The sequence below is a fragment of the Volvox carteri genome (assembly GCF_000143455.1).
Source record: "Volvox carteri f. nagariensis unplaced genomic scaffold VOLCAscaffold_60, whole genome shotgun sequence".
Taxonomy (NCBI): Eukaryota; Viridiplantae; Chlorophyta; class Chlorophyceae; order Chlamydomonadales; family Volvocaceae; genus Volvox; species Volvox carteri.
Genome location: NW_003307603.1, coordinates 556,491 through 572,054, shown reverse-complemented (window position 1 = coordinate 572,054; position 15,564 = coordinate 556,491). Strand labels below are relative to the sequence as shown.

General features: G+C 54.1%; 3 protein-coding genes across 3 annotated transcripts; 2 read left to right on the top strand and 1 right to left on the bottom strand.

Annotated features, from left to right (window-relative positions):
• The first annotated feature begins 191 nt into the window (after positions 1-191).
• On the top strand, positions 192-2,056 carry VOLCADRAFT_121523 (uncharacterized protein). Its single transcript, XM_002956390.1, has 4 exons — positions 192-419; positions 589-762; positions 859-1,070; positions 1,482-2,056. Exons 1-4 carry the CDS (start codon positions 299-301, stop codon positions 1,578-1,580), a joined length of 606 nt encoding a protein of 201 aa, XP_002956436.1. The 5' UTR covers positions 192-298; the 3' UTR covers positions 1,581-2,056.
• Positions 2,057-2,590: 534 nt separating this feature from the next.
• On the top strand, positions 2,591-5,875 carry VOLCADRAFT_97398 (uncharacterized protein; the record flags this gene model as incomplete). The annotated part of the gene is made up of 6 exons (XM_002956389.1): positions 2,591-2,603; positions 2,688-2,732; positions 3,241-3,299; positions 3,695-3,861; positions 4,470-4,536; positions 4,949-5,875. The coding sequence occupies 6 exons, from the start codon at positions 2,591-2,593 to the stop codon at positions 5,873-5,875; spliced, it is 1,278 nt and encodes a 425-aa protein (XP_002956435.1).
• A 1,101-nt stretch (positions 5,876-6,976) lies between these two features.
• VOLCADRAFT_97397 (uncharacterized protein) lies at positions 6,977-15,564 on the bottom strand (the record flags this gene model as incomplete). The annotated part of the gene is made up of 8 exons (XM_002956333.1): positions 6,977-7,499; positions 7,824-8,026; positions 9,873-9,922; positions 12,653-12,799; positions 13,537-13,561; positions 13,946-14,411; positions 14,741-14,943; positions 15,550-15,564. 8 exons carry the CDS (start codon positions 15,562-15,564, stop codon positions 6,977-6,979), a joined length of 1,632 nt encoding a protein of 543 aa, XP_002956379.1.

Sequence of the window (15,564 nt, the reverse complement as noted above, 5' to 3'; positions counted from 1 at the left end):
CGAACCGCCGACCCGAAGATTTCATCGGAAGTCGTGCGGCCCCGTCTCGATACCATTGTAACAAAGCAAAGGCGTAACCCGGGATGCTCAGTTGGGCCTTGCGTCGTTACACGATGGCCCTCACAAGGATGTATAGGCATGTAAAAGTTTTGGTGATACTTGATTATATCTACATTTCAAATCCATCACAATTCAGCCAAAGATTACCTTGTGCTTCTGATACTGTCTTTTGTTTAACCAGCGAAAGACACTGTAGTGGCATTTTTTCAGCGTTTATCCTAAAGGGAAGGGTTATTAAATGAACGTCCAAGGCAGAAATTCGCAGCAGAGTTGGCGGCACGCACCGTTCTCGGGACGCTCTCTGCCGGCTCGGCTCGCTCGCCTTGCTCGGCCGTCCGTGCGTGCCAATCAGAACTCGGGTGCGTTCTGAAAAAGGCAAATGCGACTTCTGTCATGTCTAGGCAGAGATCTTAGCAAATGTAAAAGCGTCGTCGTCGCCGAACCTCCAACCTTGTCCAATGGCTTCGCCTACGTTTCCTTTTGCGCTATCCATGCCAACTTATGCTACATCTGTCGCTATCCTGGCAGGCAAGATCTGGGGCGCTGAGGATGAGAATGCAGCTCAGGTTCGGCGACTCATCAACCGTGACCGCAAAGAGTTCTTGGGCAACGCCCAGGGTGATATCCTGGAGAAATACAAAGTAGAGCTAGGGGATGCCTCATCAGAACCCAGCTCGAGCCAGGGTCCAACAATTGGAGCGAGTAAGCATTTGGGGTATGGACGGACGCGGTTCTGCGCACATCTTCCTTATCATCCCCCACCCTTATGTTGACTTTGGTTGTGCTGTTCCCGTGCAGATACGCCGAACCCTTTCAGCAGCGGTGCTGGTGCGAGCAATCCCTTTGGGTCGGCACCCTCGGCGTCGCCATTTGGTAGCAGCCCCAGCAGCACTGCCAGTCCGTTTAAGTCAACAATTGAGCCAGCCGGCTTGCGGCCAGATATGTCTCCTGACCCCTTCGTGAAAGAAACGCCCGTTAGCTTCCTCAAAAGCATAACGCTTACGCAAGTGGTGAGCCATCGGGGGCAACGCTGCGTCGCTCCGTGGGTAGCAATTCCATATGGCAGGGGGCACCTTGACACGCACCCGTGTTGGAGGCGTGTGACCACCATGCAGGCTGGGCATTTACTGCTTCATCCAGTAGACTCCGGCTTTTTTGGTAGGACTGGCTCGTACAGTAAGAGGGGCCATGATCCAGTGTTATCGGCTCAACGTGTGAACGGGTAATTGGCATGGCCTCCTGATTTGCACCCTAATGACTGCTTTTCTTTGTATGCGTCCCTGTGTATCAAACCATCACCGTTTTTATTGTTTCCCACTCTCCCGACTGTTTGAGTCGTTCGGCAAATTATAAACATATCGATGTCTGAAGGTGATGCCATGATTGACTCCCTACACCTGCCTTACGCCGATCCTCTACAGGTCTTATTCTGCTCCTTCTCCCTGATCATCTTGCTCATGCTGGCCACCTTCAATGTTGTTCTCAACACCGGTGCCATCCGTCTGGCTGGCATTGATTGATCAACTGTCTGGTTGTCAGGAGATGAACGCGCTGACGTTGCGTTTTGACAGTGGTGGGATGCCTACGCTGCGGTAGCCGTGCGGAGCCAATTTTTGGAACGATTTTGGGGGCGAGCTTGGGCATGCTGTACAACGGCATGTTAGCAATGATTGAGCGGAGAGGAGGGATTGAGAATGGTCGTGTTCTATGCGATTTACGCATCCTGTGTTCTTGAGTCATAGTTGTTGGTCTTGTATGCATGTGCTATGGCCGCTAGGGTTGAGATGGTTTAGGGCTGGACAGGCAAACACGAGCGGCTTCTGTAGAGGTTGCGGTTGTGGTTGCTGCACTTGTGGACATTAGACATATTTGTTTCTCATGTTAGACTCCGGATTGAAGCCATATCGTGTCGCTGCGCTGCAGCGGAATTCTAGATTCTTCTTCTATACATTGTATAAGTCATGCTCGGAGTCTTATGTAATGAATAAATGGAATGTTAACTGCGCGGCTGCGGCCTGGACGAAACTGGTGAAACTATAGATAACGAGCAAGGTCGTTGCATAACCGTTGTCTTGGCGAAGTATCGGTTGCTAACCGTATAGCGATAGCAAGGTACCTTTGGAGCTAAGTAAAACGAACTTCTAGTACTTCCCAATGCTCTATCATAGGCTAACGGTGCTACTGTTAGAGGACAGCTGCAAGGGAAGCTCGTGAGTTCGTCGATCCATGTGCCTCATGCTAGCCCTGAAACTTGGTTTAACATAATCTTATGGAAGACGGCCAAAAATGTTTGTCATCGTGGATTTATGAAACGCACGTTGACAGAGCACCAGCATTGGCCGACTAACAAAACAGGCAGGACACAGGGCACGACGTCGAGGCTTACACGATGTCGGTAAGAGTATTATGCTTCAAAGGAAAAATACACAGGCAAAGGTAACGATCAGAAGTGGTGTCAACTTGCCAGGGTCGATTCCAGACGCACACTGTTGCGTCAGAAGGCGTTGAGCTGGATGACAACTACCAAAAGATGGTCGCTGATAGTAAGTAGTTGCAGATGTCCACATTGCTGATTGGCACTTCCAGACCACCGGTGAACTGTAACTGTCCTTCACTTGTCCCCACAGTTGAGGAGCAGACGCAGAGAAGTGGCTGGCTGTTTGGACGGGGCGGTAAGCGGTAGTAGTCTAGTGGGGTGGCGGGAAAGAGGAAACGATAACCGGACCCTCAACGAGGCTTCAGTGCGTGCGCACACGCACTTTCCCCCCCCCCCCGCAAGGCGCAAACCATCTCAAAACAGAACCCATCCAAAAACATGCTTTACCTCAGCCGCCCAACCTCAAGTGCGACCCTTCTGAATACTTGGCACAGCTCGATACCGCAACCGCAAACGGGGATCACAATCCTTGATAAAAATAGGATACCCGTCATTATGTAGTTTAGCACGAAGCTGCTAGCTGCTGTGGTTAAGGACGCCCACGGCCACCCGTGTTTATCCCCGCAAGAACCCAGCGGCAAGAACCCAAGGGGAGGCTCTTCGTAAGGCCCAACCCTGACAAGTGTCTAGAGCTCCATGAGTAAGAACTCTCTTTCCCCACCTCCCGCGACAATGGCCAGTTGCGTTTTTGCAATTTCGCATCATACAAACTTCATCCTCTCTTTCCGCCGGCTTTGTTGCAGCATTCGACAAAGGCGACTTGCAGTACCTACGGGATTTTAACAACTCCCTGCGGTACAAGGTAAGAGGCCCGTGTGTGTGTATATATGTGCGTGTATGTGTGTTGCGCTTGCGCGGGGTGTGAACTGCGATGTGTTTAGTGATGCCCTCCTCATCCACCAGCCTGTGCACCTTTTACGGGGCCGTCTTTGGCAGACGGCGACATGCAGGACAGAACAGAACATGACATGACGAGACAGGAACGTGAGCGCGCGGTGCCGCCTTGAAGGGCGGTGTGCCGGATACCGTCCTGCAACAGAGTCATACTCAGCCTCGGTCGCCGCAACTAGCCGGCCCCTGGCCTCCTGCTCCCTGGCCCAATGCATCCGAGTCACGTCTGGGCCCGCTCGTGTTGTCTTTAGCGCGTGTTTTTTCTTTGGGTTTGCCGTTCCTTAGCTGCCATGTTACGGCGCGCAGGAAGTGGAGATAGAGGACAAGGAGAAGGAGCTGTGGGAGCGAGAACGCGCCCGGGTCGAAGCAGAGGCGGCGGCAGCGGCAGCACAGCAGGCAGCGGCGCTGACACGACGGAGCAGCGGCGGCAGCGCGGCAGCGAGTTTGCGGGGCCCGCCAGGTGTCTCGACCCGGTGCGATTGGTCGGGGGGACAGGGCGAAGAGAGGTTCGATCTTTTTGGGGGAGCTAGCAAGGACATTGGAAGGAGGAAGCTACGGTGTGAATCATCATAACAAGGATGAGGGAGTACGACGCTGGCGGGTTTTGTCTTTTACATCGTGGTGCACTGGCGGGTGCGGTAATGAGCTAAACTCTATTTGCGTGTTTACAGCCGTACATAGAAACACGTACAACAGAGCAGGAGACAGGGGGCTGCTGCCTTCTACCAGGCCGGCTGGGTTATGGCTCGTATTGGCCGTACATGGGTGTCGACGGTACAGTGAGCGCCGTCATGTGCAGGAGCGCGTGCTGTTTTTGCAACTGCTACTGCTGCTGCTGCATTCTGGACCCTGGAAACCGCCTTCTTGCTGCTGTTCTCGTACCTGCCATACGGAATCAGGTGCCATTGCTCGCAACATCTACATTTAGGCTCGTTCCTGAAGTTTTGTTGACGTGTTTTCCCTCCGTAACCCCCCGGGGTGAAGCAAGGGCACGGAGTACGTTAATTGTCTCTCATTGTGTCCATGTCCCACTTCCGTAAGTTCCCCCTCTGTCGTACTCTCGACGCTCTACTCCCTGCAGGCCTGCGCCCCTGCTGCTGCCGGTCAAGGTCAAGCCGGTGGGGTCGAAGCAGCAACAGACGCCCCGGGTACGGCAGTTCAGCGATTAGAGGCAAACACCGTAGGAGTTTCTTTAGCAGGTGTAGCGATGTACTCCCAAATATGAACTGCGGTAAGCCGCACGTTTTTGGGGGGGAGAGAACACCCCTGCGCCTACGGCCGCGAGGTTTCCTCTCCCCGCCCTCTTGCCCTGGCAGCAGCTTCACTCGTTCGTGGTTCGTCTTTCCCCGCCCTCTCACCACTTTAGTCAGTGAGAAGTGCACCCCTAAGGTCGCCCCTAAGGTGGCTTAGAGCCGAACAACTGTCGCCTTTCGCCTCCTCCTGTCTCCCCCCTTCTGCTGTTGCATCTCTTCACTTTTCCAGCCTTCATGCCCAAGTCGGCAGCTTTCGTATATATCCTAACAACCCTGCCCTCCTCCCCGCTCCCTCTTCCCCGCGTAGTCCGCAGCCGCCTCCCCCTCCGCTGCGGGTGAGATTCCCAGCAGCAAGCGCGCACGCACGGACGCCTCCAGCGGCGCCGCCGCCCTCGCCTCTCCGCTCACGACTACCGCGGCTCTGTCAACCACCGCCGCCACCGCCACCGCTTCTACGCCAGCGGGCACACTCCGCTTTGCCAAATCGGAGCCGCCCCCAGTGAAGCCATCCGCGAACATCTCGACAACGGCGGGGCCGAGTGGTGCAGCACAGCCAGCTGCAGCCACTGCTGTGTCCCAAACCCCTGGAAGCCACGGTGGTGATCAAGGACGGTCGCTAAGCGCACCACGTGCGTGGTCAGCACAGGATGCGCCGGGTAGCCGCGGCAGCGGGGATGGCGGCGCCGGTACTGCAGCCGGTCTGACAACTCTACTTGGCGGTTATGGCAGCGACGATGATGATGACGACGGCGACGATGATGGTGGTGATAAGAATGGTGGTAAGGACGGAAAGGAGCACGATGGCGGACGTGGGTCCGGATCAGGAGGCAGCTGCATGAGCTACCGGCCTGGCCGTAGCGGAGGTGAAGGGGATGATGGGAGGAGCCCGGCTGGCGTCTCGGGAGTCCCAGCCGAAGGTAATGGTGGTAAGCGCGGCGAGGACGGTGCTGCGGAGGCGAGTCTGGGCGGCAGTGCCAAAGAGGCCGTGGTGGGTACCACTGCCGTTGCTGCGGAGGAAAGGGAAGGCGGATGCAGGGACAGGGGAGGCAGCGGTGGTTTCAAGTTGCTTCCGCCACCTGTTGGGCTGCTCAGTCCAGAGGAGCTGTTGGGCGACCCACGGGTCATAGCGGAGGGCCTCCTGGCTACGCGGCGCCAACCGCAGAACGTGGAGGGCGGCGACGCCTGGGACAGCGAAGAGGCGTCGGAGTTGGAGTCCTCGGATGTCGAGGCCTAGTAGTTTCCCTTCATGAAGGTGTATGTGTGGTGTAGGTAGATTTCTTTGAGAACGTGTGTACGTTTGTGTGTGAGCAAATGTTGCACCTAGCTTCTTAAGGTGTTTTGCCATGCGTAATGAACATATCAGCTCCAGCCTCGGACTGCTATTATCGCAACAGCATTACGGGCTCACGGTTCTAGGACCATGTTATCGCGTGACCTGGCTGTCCATTTTTTCAACAACTGGAGGCCGCACCGCAGAGAGAGAGAGAGAGAGCGCAGAGCACACTTGCAGGAGCCTTCCTGATCATCTCAGATCCCACAAGAACCTATGCACCCCCTATCCTGCTCCTTCCCGACGATCATCACAGCAAAGAAGCCACCACGGATGATACATCGCTGAATATTATCCTTACTACATACCAAGTCGTGCAAACGCCGACAGGTAACTCCTTGCCCCGGATTTGGCATGCAGAAGATGAGGCAGGGTTCTCACTCCGCATACGACATCATGTTCAAACCCGTACAATATCACGACATTCAAGTCAACACGTGACGTTAGACAGTCCATTTCCCGAAGTCGCTAGCCGTAACAGCCGTACAGCCATATCTGACGTACTTCTCCCTGTTCAACTCAAAATATGACCTGCGTTGTGGCAGTCTATCCAAGTCCACCAACGTGAAGCGTGTGGATTTTTCTACTACACAGGTTGACCTGTGCCTTCGTGATTTTCCCTAGTAATTCCTGACCGCACCGTTCGCTTTTACTGCAGCCATCACACGCTGCGCGAGCACGAGCATCTCTTCCGCACCGCCTTCTACGCACCCACCCTTTCATGCACAGCTGCTATCGCAGCTCACGGCGAGTATCTCAGCGCTGAAGAGCACTGTGCAAGCAAAGTCGCGACGCGTGCACTTCCAAACGAAATACTCTGTACTCTCCCATCCATGTATCGCGATCCACAACGAGGTAAAACGCCATCCTGCGGCATCGACCGGAATGAACTCGTTACGGTTCGTCATCGACCTCTTGCACCGTGCCCTCTGTCCACCCGGCATGTAAACCCAACGAAGGCGCGACTGCACGCCCGCTGACAGCGGATGCAAAGGGCGGGCTGCGTCATCTATGTTGTACCACAGAGCCGCCTTTGTACGGCACCGCCGCCTCAACTCGTAACAACGTGAATTCGGAGCAATATAGCGAAAGCCTGTTGATCTCCTGGCTGACAATGCCGTAGCCCAGGTTAGCTAGGTGCGAGAAAAAGAGTGCTAAGTCCATGACACCAAACTCGCCACGGCCCCAATGCGATCGCAACTCCGATTGCGAGTGGTTCAGGTGCTTCTCGCGCAAATGAACTTCTACGGCAATCTGCTCGGGCAGGGATCGCGAGTGCTCACGCCACTCCCCGAACAGCGGAAACTCAAATGACTCGACGTCGATTTTCAGTACGGGAATCTCCTGCAACCCTAGCGCTGAAACGAACTGGCGGTACGTCACAAATGTCGTATCAACATTAGCCAAGGCGGATGACCCCACACACAGTCTGTGGAAGGTATGGCGGTCTGAGAGCTTCTTGCCCTCCACCGTGCAATCTAGCGTGACCACCTGGCAGCGCGTCTCATTCAAGATGGCCTCTTCGAACCTGTCGTACATTTGTACGTTTGGCAAAATGTAGCGGCAACAGCAGCATGCGAACAAGTGGCAGCACCTTTAGCTTAACTTCGTGATACGTATCAGTGATAGCCTCCATGTTGTGCACTACTCGCGAGATTAGAAATGAGGGGATCGGACAATGTGCGGAATCAATCCACGTCCGGGTTGCAGCGTTGCACGGAATGAGAGGAGTGCATAATGAGAGTGGCTATGTACATGAAGTTGCTGCACAACAGTGGAAATAAGGATATCTCACATCACGGCCGAGAGAAGCCCTACACGACTTCGCATGTGCAGCAGCGGGCAATCCTACCCGAAGGCCATGTTGCTGCCCATGGAAATGACGGTGCACGGTTCCTTTAGGGCAGCGGGCTCACAGAGCCATTTGCCGCCATCACCCTCGGGACCCACACGGCGCAGCGGCCGCCCTGGCGGGCAGCTGATGAAGGGCTGGAAGAAGCGGAAGCGGTCCCATTTATGCTTCGTCTTGTCCAGGTTATTCTTCGACACGATATACTGGCAGTGAGGGGAAGAGTATGTAAATAGGGGGGAAATCCAGTTCGGTGTGAGTTTTGGGAGATGGAGGTTTTAGATCTGAACAGCGCTTGTGGTCCATCACGAGGACACCAACCCCGATCCAAACCACGGAACGTGGAAAGCATGGAGGCCTTCCCCAGGGGACAACTGCCTGTTATCAAAATGTGTTTTTAGGTGCGTGCCTGCCTTTCGATAGCTCACGGGAGGTGCCTCTGTACGGCCTAAGCAGAGGAATGGCCCTCCATGCGGTACGTGGTACTCTGATAGCACGACATGGAGGTGGCCCGATTGCAGCAGGGCGGGTCCCATCTCACGATGGACATTCTACTGGGAGTGCAGGCATACCTCCCAAAGCCCTTGGTGCGTGCAGTCGACAAGCATCGGGCGCTCACCAGCTGGTTGTGTTTGAACCTTTGACACCTCCAAGCGCTTTCAGGCTGGGATCGAACCGCCCCCATTCAGACCCACGGAACTCCCACTGTAACGACGCAAGGCCCAACTGAGCATCCCGGGTTACGCCTTTGCTTTGCTACAATGGTATCGAGACGGGGCCGCACGACTTCCGATGAAATCTTCGGGTCGGTGGTTCGATTCTGACAACAAGCAGATATCGCAGAAAGCGATATCATGGGTAATGGATAAACCAGCGCACAATGCGTGAGGTGGGATGGCTCCAATGCTCGATATAATGGCCGCGGACGTCCATTGCTAAAGGGGGGGCAATGTAACGACGCAAGGCCCAACTGAGCATCCCGGGTTACGCCTTTGCTTTGTTACACCCACTGCTACAAAGTAGCCGACGATCTAGGTCTAGTCGGCCAGTATGTGGTGAGCTTCCAGCACTGCTGTCGGGGGAAAGCTCTGTAAATTTGAAGTTCCCCCGATGATCGCATTCTACCCAGCCTTGGATTGTCTTACTTAATCTCAGGCGGTTACGATTGGGTTACCAACCACCGGGGTTATGATTGCATCGGTAAGTGGCATTTACCTGTTCTGTGGACATAAATAACTGCGAGCGCCAAGCGGACAGGTTACGAGTCGCTTCCAACGCCCATTCACCGTCGTGAAGAGGGACGCGCAGGGGAGTCTGCGTTCCAAACCTAAGAATATTCTCTGATGCAGTAGACACGGCCGCGTGAAATACGGAGCACAGCAATAAGTGGAACAAGGACACGATGCCAGCATTCATGATGACTTCGTGCCCAGGAAAGTACCAGCGATCAATTTTCTTGTAGCAGCACTCCTGATGTGGCTGTTAAAATGTCGTTATCAAAAGGTTGTACCAGCTCACTCATCTCATTTGGTGCTACTGTATCCAAGCACGTAATCTTGGTGATGTTATTCCCACTCCACTTGCTCAGACTAAGGCATTCAGTAAATAAAATAGGGAGGTGGAAGAGATTGCTTACGCCGCAGTTAGGAAGATTTAGTATCACAAGGTTTTGCTGGGTGTCCGGTCGCTTATGCCGCTTTCCAGAAACTGAAGTAGCCGATTTCCAAACTCAGCTTAGGCTTACAATGCCAATAATTTGGTCCGCTTAAACAGTTACGCTAGCGATCAATAACATGATACGCCGTACACCTGAGTACACCGAAGTCGCGACAACATCAAACACGAGGCCCGAATGTCTGTCAACCAACGGTACAGCACTGTGGGACAAGTCGGGTGTCGGCTTCCTCGAAGCCGGAAAAAGGGCGGGCCCCCCCTGCATCCGTACAGGCCGGTAGCTAGCGCGGCACGTGTGACAATTGATGGGTAGTGTCAACGCGGTGGGAGATGTGCTTTGTTGGAGCAGTGCTGATGGTGTGAGAGCTAAGCTTGCACCGGCGGAATCGTCAGCACCGCCTGCGGGCTCGACGCGAATCGCATCCATCCTGGGTGCATGCAGCATGGACAGTGCGGCAGACCGCAAGTCGGAATGCCCGTGCGGGGAAATGGTAACGAAAGCTGGGTGAATTTCGGTGCTGTCTGTGATGTTTATCCCCGAAGCGCCAGCGGCCTCAGCAATCCGCCCCACAGCCGCGGGCTTCATCGGGGCACACCGCAAGTCTCCGGAGGCCCCGAGCATTGGCTAAAGTAAATACAAATGAGCAGCTTGCGTATTTCATAGAGAAATGTAAGCAAATTTGTCGGCCTGCTGGTGGCAAGTCGGAATGCCCGTGCGGGCAAATGGTAACACAAGCTGGGTGTTCAAGTTATCATACGCTGTCATCTCGGAAAGCAATGATGAGATACACGGCACCTTTTTGAGATGAAATTTAGCCCGAGAGGCGTTGATGTGACTATGAGCTCGGTCAATGGAGGCAGCCAAAGTTGTTTGTGCTCATACGATCTTTGTTAGCTACATGCGAGATACCTTGCAATAGAGAATGCTATATAGTACCGATAACGCGTTTCAGCCGGGTGAAATATTATGTTTGGTCCGTTACACACTCAAGGCCTGGGAGTTCGAGTTATCATACGCCGTCATCTAAAAATTCAAATATGAGATACGCGGTACCGTTTGAGATTAAATTTAGCCCGAGAGGCATTGATGTGACTTTGGCCTCGGTCAATTGAGGCAGCCAAAGTTGTTTGTGCTCATACGATTTTTGTTGGCTACAGGCGAGATACCTTGCGATAGAGAATGATAAATAGTACCTACAACGCGTTTCAGCCGGGCGAGATATTATGTTTGGTCCGTTACACACGCACACACGCACACACACACACACGGACATGGGCAATCCTACAGGTCGGGGCCCCCCTGGGCGCTTCGCGCTGGGGCCCCGCCCAAAAATGCGAAGGGCATGTTGCGGTATGTCGCAGGTACTACTAGTAGATTTTTACCTGAGGATGCCTTACACTTCGCCGGGTGTGACCGTGTTCGGGGTGTCGGATCTCCCGCCCAAGACCTTCGACGCTCTTAGGAGAGCCTGCTCTGAAAACGAGCAGACTCTGGATAGTGTTGCATAGGTCGTGCGTAGAGCTGGAAGTAGCAGGTCGGGACGGGGCACTTAAGCTACTGGCCGACCTTAAGGTAATGTAAGCTTACATTGCCGCCCGTTGGCTGGTCCGCGAGTTTTAGGTCTTGGGTCCGGAGCGGCGGTAAGTGCCTGGACCTTTTGATAGGAATATTTATTGGCTTCACTGGCGGCTTCTCGCTGGCGGCGGTCCCCAATTTGCTCTGCCTATGTACGCCTCTTCGTCCTCCTCCTTGCATCTAGGCTGCAGCTGTGTGCCTTATCCTTAGGTCTAGGTTTCTACACAAGGCATGTTTTGGTGCGTCAATGTTGATAATTGGGCATTCACAAGTGATTGGTGAAGACATGTATGTTTGCGTGTGTGTAGACAGGCGAGACAGGTGCAGGTGAATGTAAACATGGGTTACCCTGTCTGTTACCCATCAGTAGTGTATTACCCCGACCCCTTGGTTACCCCTCGGTAAGGGGTTACCCCTACCCCGGGGTTAGGTTACCCACCTCCCTTCGTACATAGCCACATGGGTAACCCCTAACCCTACACCCTGGGTTACGCTTAAGGGGGGGGTTACCCCCCGTTTTATGCCATAGGGCTGCCCCCTGGGGACATGGTACTTGCCCCTTCGTGCTCTGTTTGCCTCCAAAGCCCAGCAACATAAACGGAACTGCATATGAAGGACGCTATGAAATGGGAACCTGAACGCCTGGCAAGGATGCTGGAACGTATATGGTCCCACCGCACCTCTATCATTCCCTTTGGTCGTCAGTATCCTTTATCAGTTGCTTTGTCTGAAGTACGAGGTAGGATGGTGCTTATAGGTGATCTGGCAGCCCTGAGCCCTCGGCTCGTATTTGGGCGGTTTGCAGGTACGGGGAACACACACACACATATGGCGGCGGGAAGCCGCATTTTCAGTTGCTTGTAACAGGAAGTGCAGACCACGTTCCGAGCTTAAGTAACCGTATAGCGTAAGGCACGGAGCAGCTCGCTTTATAGCAGAGTGATTGCTTTGATGTCTTTTGGGTGCGGTTAAGTTCTTTAGATGCCCTAGGCCGACCTAAGAAGCGTGGTTGGAACACAGTTGGACCTTACCACCATTTTTAACGAGTGTAGAGGACAATTTGCTTTGCATGGATCTGCTCACAGACGAAGGTGATCGGTAATTCCAACCCTGGCTGTTTTTTCAGGCACAGCCTGGTAGGAAGGTGGTCTCGTGTGTATTTGGCCGCATTTCTTCACTTCGACACAACCCTAGTACGCCCGGTATTTGTAGGAATGCGTTTGTCATTCACAGGAGAGCCATATTGGCAAAATCCCCCTCGTTGCATCCGTGCAAGCCCAGTCGTAGTCGGAGCCGAGCTTGCTGAGGTGTCGTACATGCCGGTACGGACCACTCCTTCTTCCTTTCCAGGCCTGTGTCTATTACCGCGACAGGCGACGTGCCCTTTGGCTCGGTTTCTTTGCACTACGGTTTAGAAATCCAGCCCCCCCCTCTCTCTCCCTCCCTCTCTCTCTCCCCTCTCTCTCTACTAGATATATACCTATCTATCTATCTATCTATCTACCTATCTACCTTGGTATACCTTCCGCTCTGGTACCGCCCCCTCCGGAACCCCCGACCCCCCTAAATAAGCAACACCCACCCACCCCGGTGTTGCCCTCGACCAGCGCCTCGTAAGTCGCATGCTGTTCCCAGTACTGCTGAATTTGGGGCTCCCGAATGGGGCTGTTGGCGCGGAGGCTGAACTCAGTGGTGGGCAGCCGTACGGTGGAGCTGTACGGCCCGGACACTACGGTACGACACGAACGGGCGGGTTGGGGGTGGCGTTAGGAGGGAGTGCGGGGCAATGAATGCGAGGGGGTGACAGGTAAGGTTGTGAAGGGGGGGTTGGGGGGTAGATGAGGGGGGAAGGGGGGAAAGACGAACCACACACGATTGAAGCTGCTGCCAAGAGAGGGCAAGAGAGGGGAAGGGGGGAGCGCGTGACTTATATGGTCGTGGTGGCGGTGGTGGTGGTGTTCGTGAAGGCATCCATGGTCACGTGTCATGATGTGGTCGTGATTGTACGGCCATGGTGGCATGGTCGTGAAGCCCCCCCCCCCCGTGTGTTTCAATGCGCAGGAGAGGGGGAGATCCCCTGGTGCTAAATGCTATGCAAACTGTACCAAAAATCTTCACCTCCAATCCAGGCCCCTCCCCCGGTGCTCGTCGTCCTTTCTCAGGACGAGCTTTGCCCACACAATGTATCCACCCTCTCACCGCCAACGGCGTTGGCGTGGTAGCGTTGGCGTGGTAGCCCGCTATAATAATCACCAAGCATCATACCGAAGGGCTCCTAACACCTTAAGCTTAAGAGGGCAAGATTACTACAGTTAACACTGGTAATGTAGTAGGAGATGCTTGGATGACCTCAAATGGTGTACTAGATACAGTAGCTTTTAACATCCCCCCCCAACAACGAAATACAAAGCATAACATCCGTCCGATGTGATCCATCTCCATCTTCAGAATAACACAAGGTCCTACCTTGGTGCCTTCCCGAGTACTGCTGCTGCGTACAGAAGCCAATGCCTTAGGACCGTTCATGCCGTGTAACCCAGAAATATAAGACCCTGCCTCAGATGGAGGCGACTGCCAATTCCCGTCGTCGAAGTGATTAGGCCGCACACACATGATTGAGTGATAGTAATTATAGATCGTTTCACGGATGGCATTGTTGTGCTGAAGCATGTAAGCACAGTAACTATGATGGCCCGTGAACTGTAGATGTCCTCACACGCACTCAGCATTCTATTAGCCACCATATCCTTGCCCAGCCCCTGCATCTCACACGACAAGCAGTCCTAGGCTAACTAAGGCAAGCTTATTAGGTACTGTGCCATCCCGTATATACGGGATCCATGCCGCCGTACGGCACTGATGCCTCAACCCGTACCAATGTGAATTCGGAGCACGATACACATAATTTGTTCATCTCCTGGCTGACAATGCCGTAGCCTAGGTTAGCTAGGTGCGAGAAAAAGAGTGCTAAGTCCATGACACCAAACTCGCCACGGCCCCAATGCGATCGCAACTCCAATTCCGAGTGGTTCAGGCGCCTCTCGTGCAAATGAACTTCTACGGCAATCTGCTCGGGCAGGGATCGCGAGTGCTCACGCCACTCCCCGAACAGCGGAAACTCAAATGACTCGACGTCGATCTTCAGTACGGGAATCTCCTGCAACCCTAGCGCTGAAACGAACTGGCGGTACGTCACAAATGTCGTATCAACATTAGCCAGGGCGGATGACCCCACACACAGTCTGTGGAAGGTATGGCGGTCTGAGAGCTTCTTGCCCTCCACCGTGCAATCTAGCGTGACAACCTGGCAGGGCGTCTCATTCAAGATGGCCTCTTCGAACCTGTCGTACATTCGTACGATTGGCGATGTAGCGGCAACAGCAGCATGCGAGCAAGTGACAGCACCTTTAGCTTAACTTCATGATACGTATCAGTGATAGCCTCCATGTTGTGCTCTACTCGCGAGATTAGAAATGAGGGGATCGGACAATGTGCGTGATGGGGAATCAATCCACGTCCGGGTTGCAGCGTTGCACGGAATGAGAGGAGTGCATAATGAGAGTGGCTATGTACACGAAGTTGCTGCACAACGGTGGAAATAAGGATATCTCACATCACGGCCGAGAGAAGCCCTACACGACTTCGCATGTGCAGCAGCGGGCAATCCTACCCGAAGGCCATGTTGCTGCCCATGGAAACGACGGTGCACGGTTCCTTTAGGACAGCGGGCTCACAGAGCCATTTGCCGCCATCACCCTCCGGGCCCACACGGCGCAGCGGCCGCCCTGGCGGGCAGCTGATGAAGGGCTGGAACAAGTGGAAGCGGTCCCACTTATGCTTCGTCTTGTCCAGGTTATTCTTCGACACGATATACTGGCAGTGAGGGGAGAGTATGTAAAAAGGGAGGAAATCCAGTTCGGTGTGAGTTTTGGGAGATGGAGGTTTTAGATCTGAACAGCGCTTTTGGTCCATCACGAGGACACCAACCCCGATCCAAACCACGGAACGTGGAAAGCATGGAGGCCTTCCCCAGGGGACAACTGCCTGTTGTCAAAATGTGTTTTTAGGTGCGTGCCTCCCTTTCGATAGCTCACGGGAGGTGCCACTGTACGGCCTAAACAGAGGAATGGCCCTCCGTGCAGTACGTGGTACTCTGATAGCACGACAAGGACATCCTACTGGGAGTGCGGGCATGCCTCCCAAAGCCCTTGGTGCGTGCAGTCGACAAGCATCGGGCGCTCACCAGCTGGTTGTGTTTGAACGTTTGACACCACCAAGCGCTTTCAGGCTGGGAGCGATCCGACCCCATTCAGACCCACGGAACTCCCACTGCTACAAAGTCGGCCAGTATGTGGTGAGCTTCCAGCACTACTGTTGATCGCATTCTACCCAGCCTTGGATTGTCTTACTTAATCTCAGGCGGTTACGATTGGGTTACCAACCACCGGGGTTATGATTGCATCGGTAAGTGGCATTTACCTGTTCTGTGGACAT

Excerpts from the sequence above, each read along its gene's own strand:
- VOLCADRAFT_121523 (XM_002956390.1), top strand. The coding sequence starts at position 299 with ATGAACGTCCAAGGCAGAAATTCGCAGCAGAGTTGGCGGCACGCACCG. Across the intron at positions 420-588 it reads GCGTGCCAATCAGAACTCGG|GCAAGATCTGGGGCGCTGAG; the intron begins GTGCGTTCTGAA and ends CTATCCTGGCAG. Across the intron at positions 1,071-1,481 it reads GCATAACGCTTACGCAAGTG|GTCTTATTCTGCTCCTTCTC; the intron begins GTGAGCCATCGG and ends GATCCTCTACAG.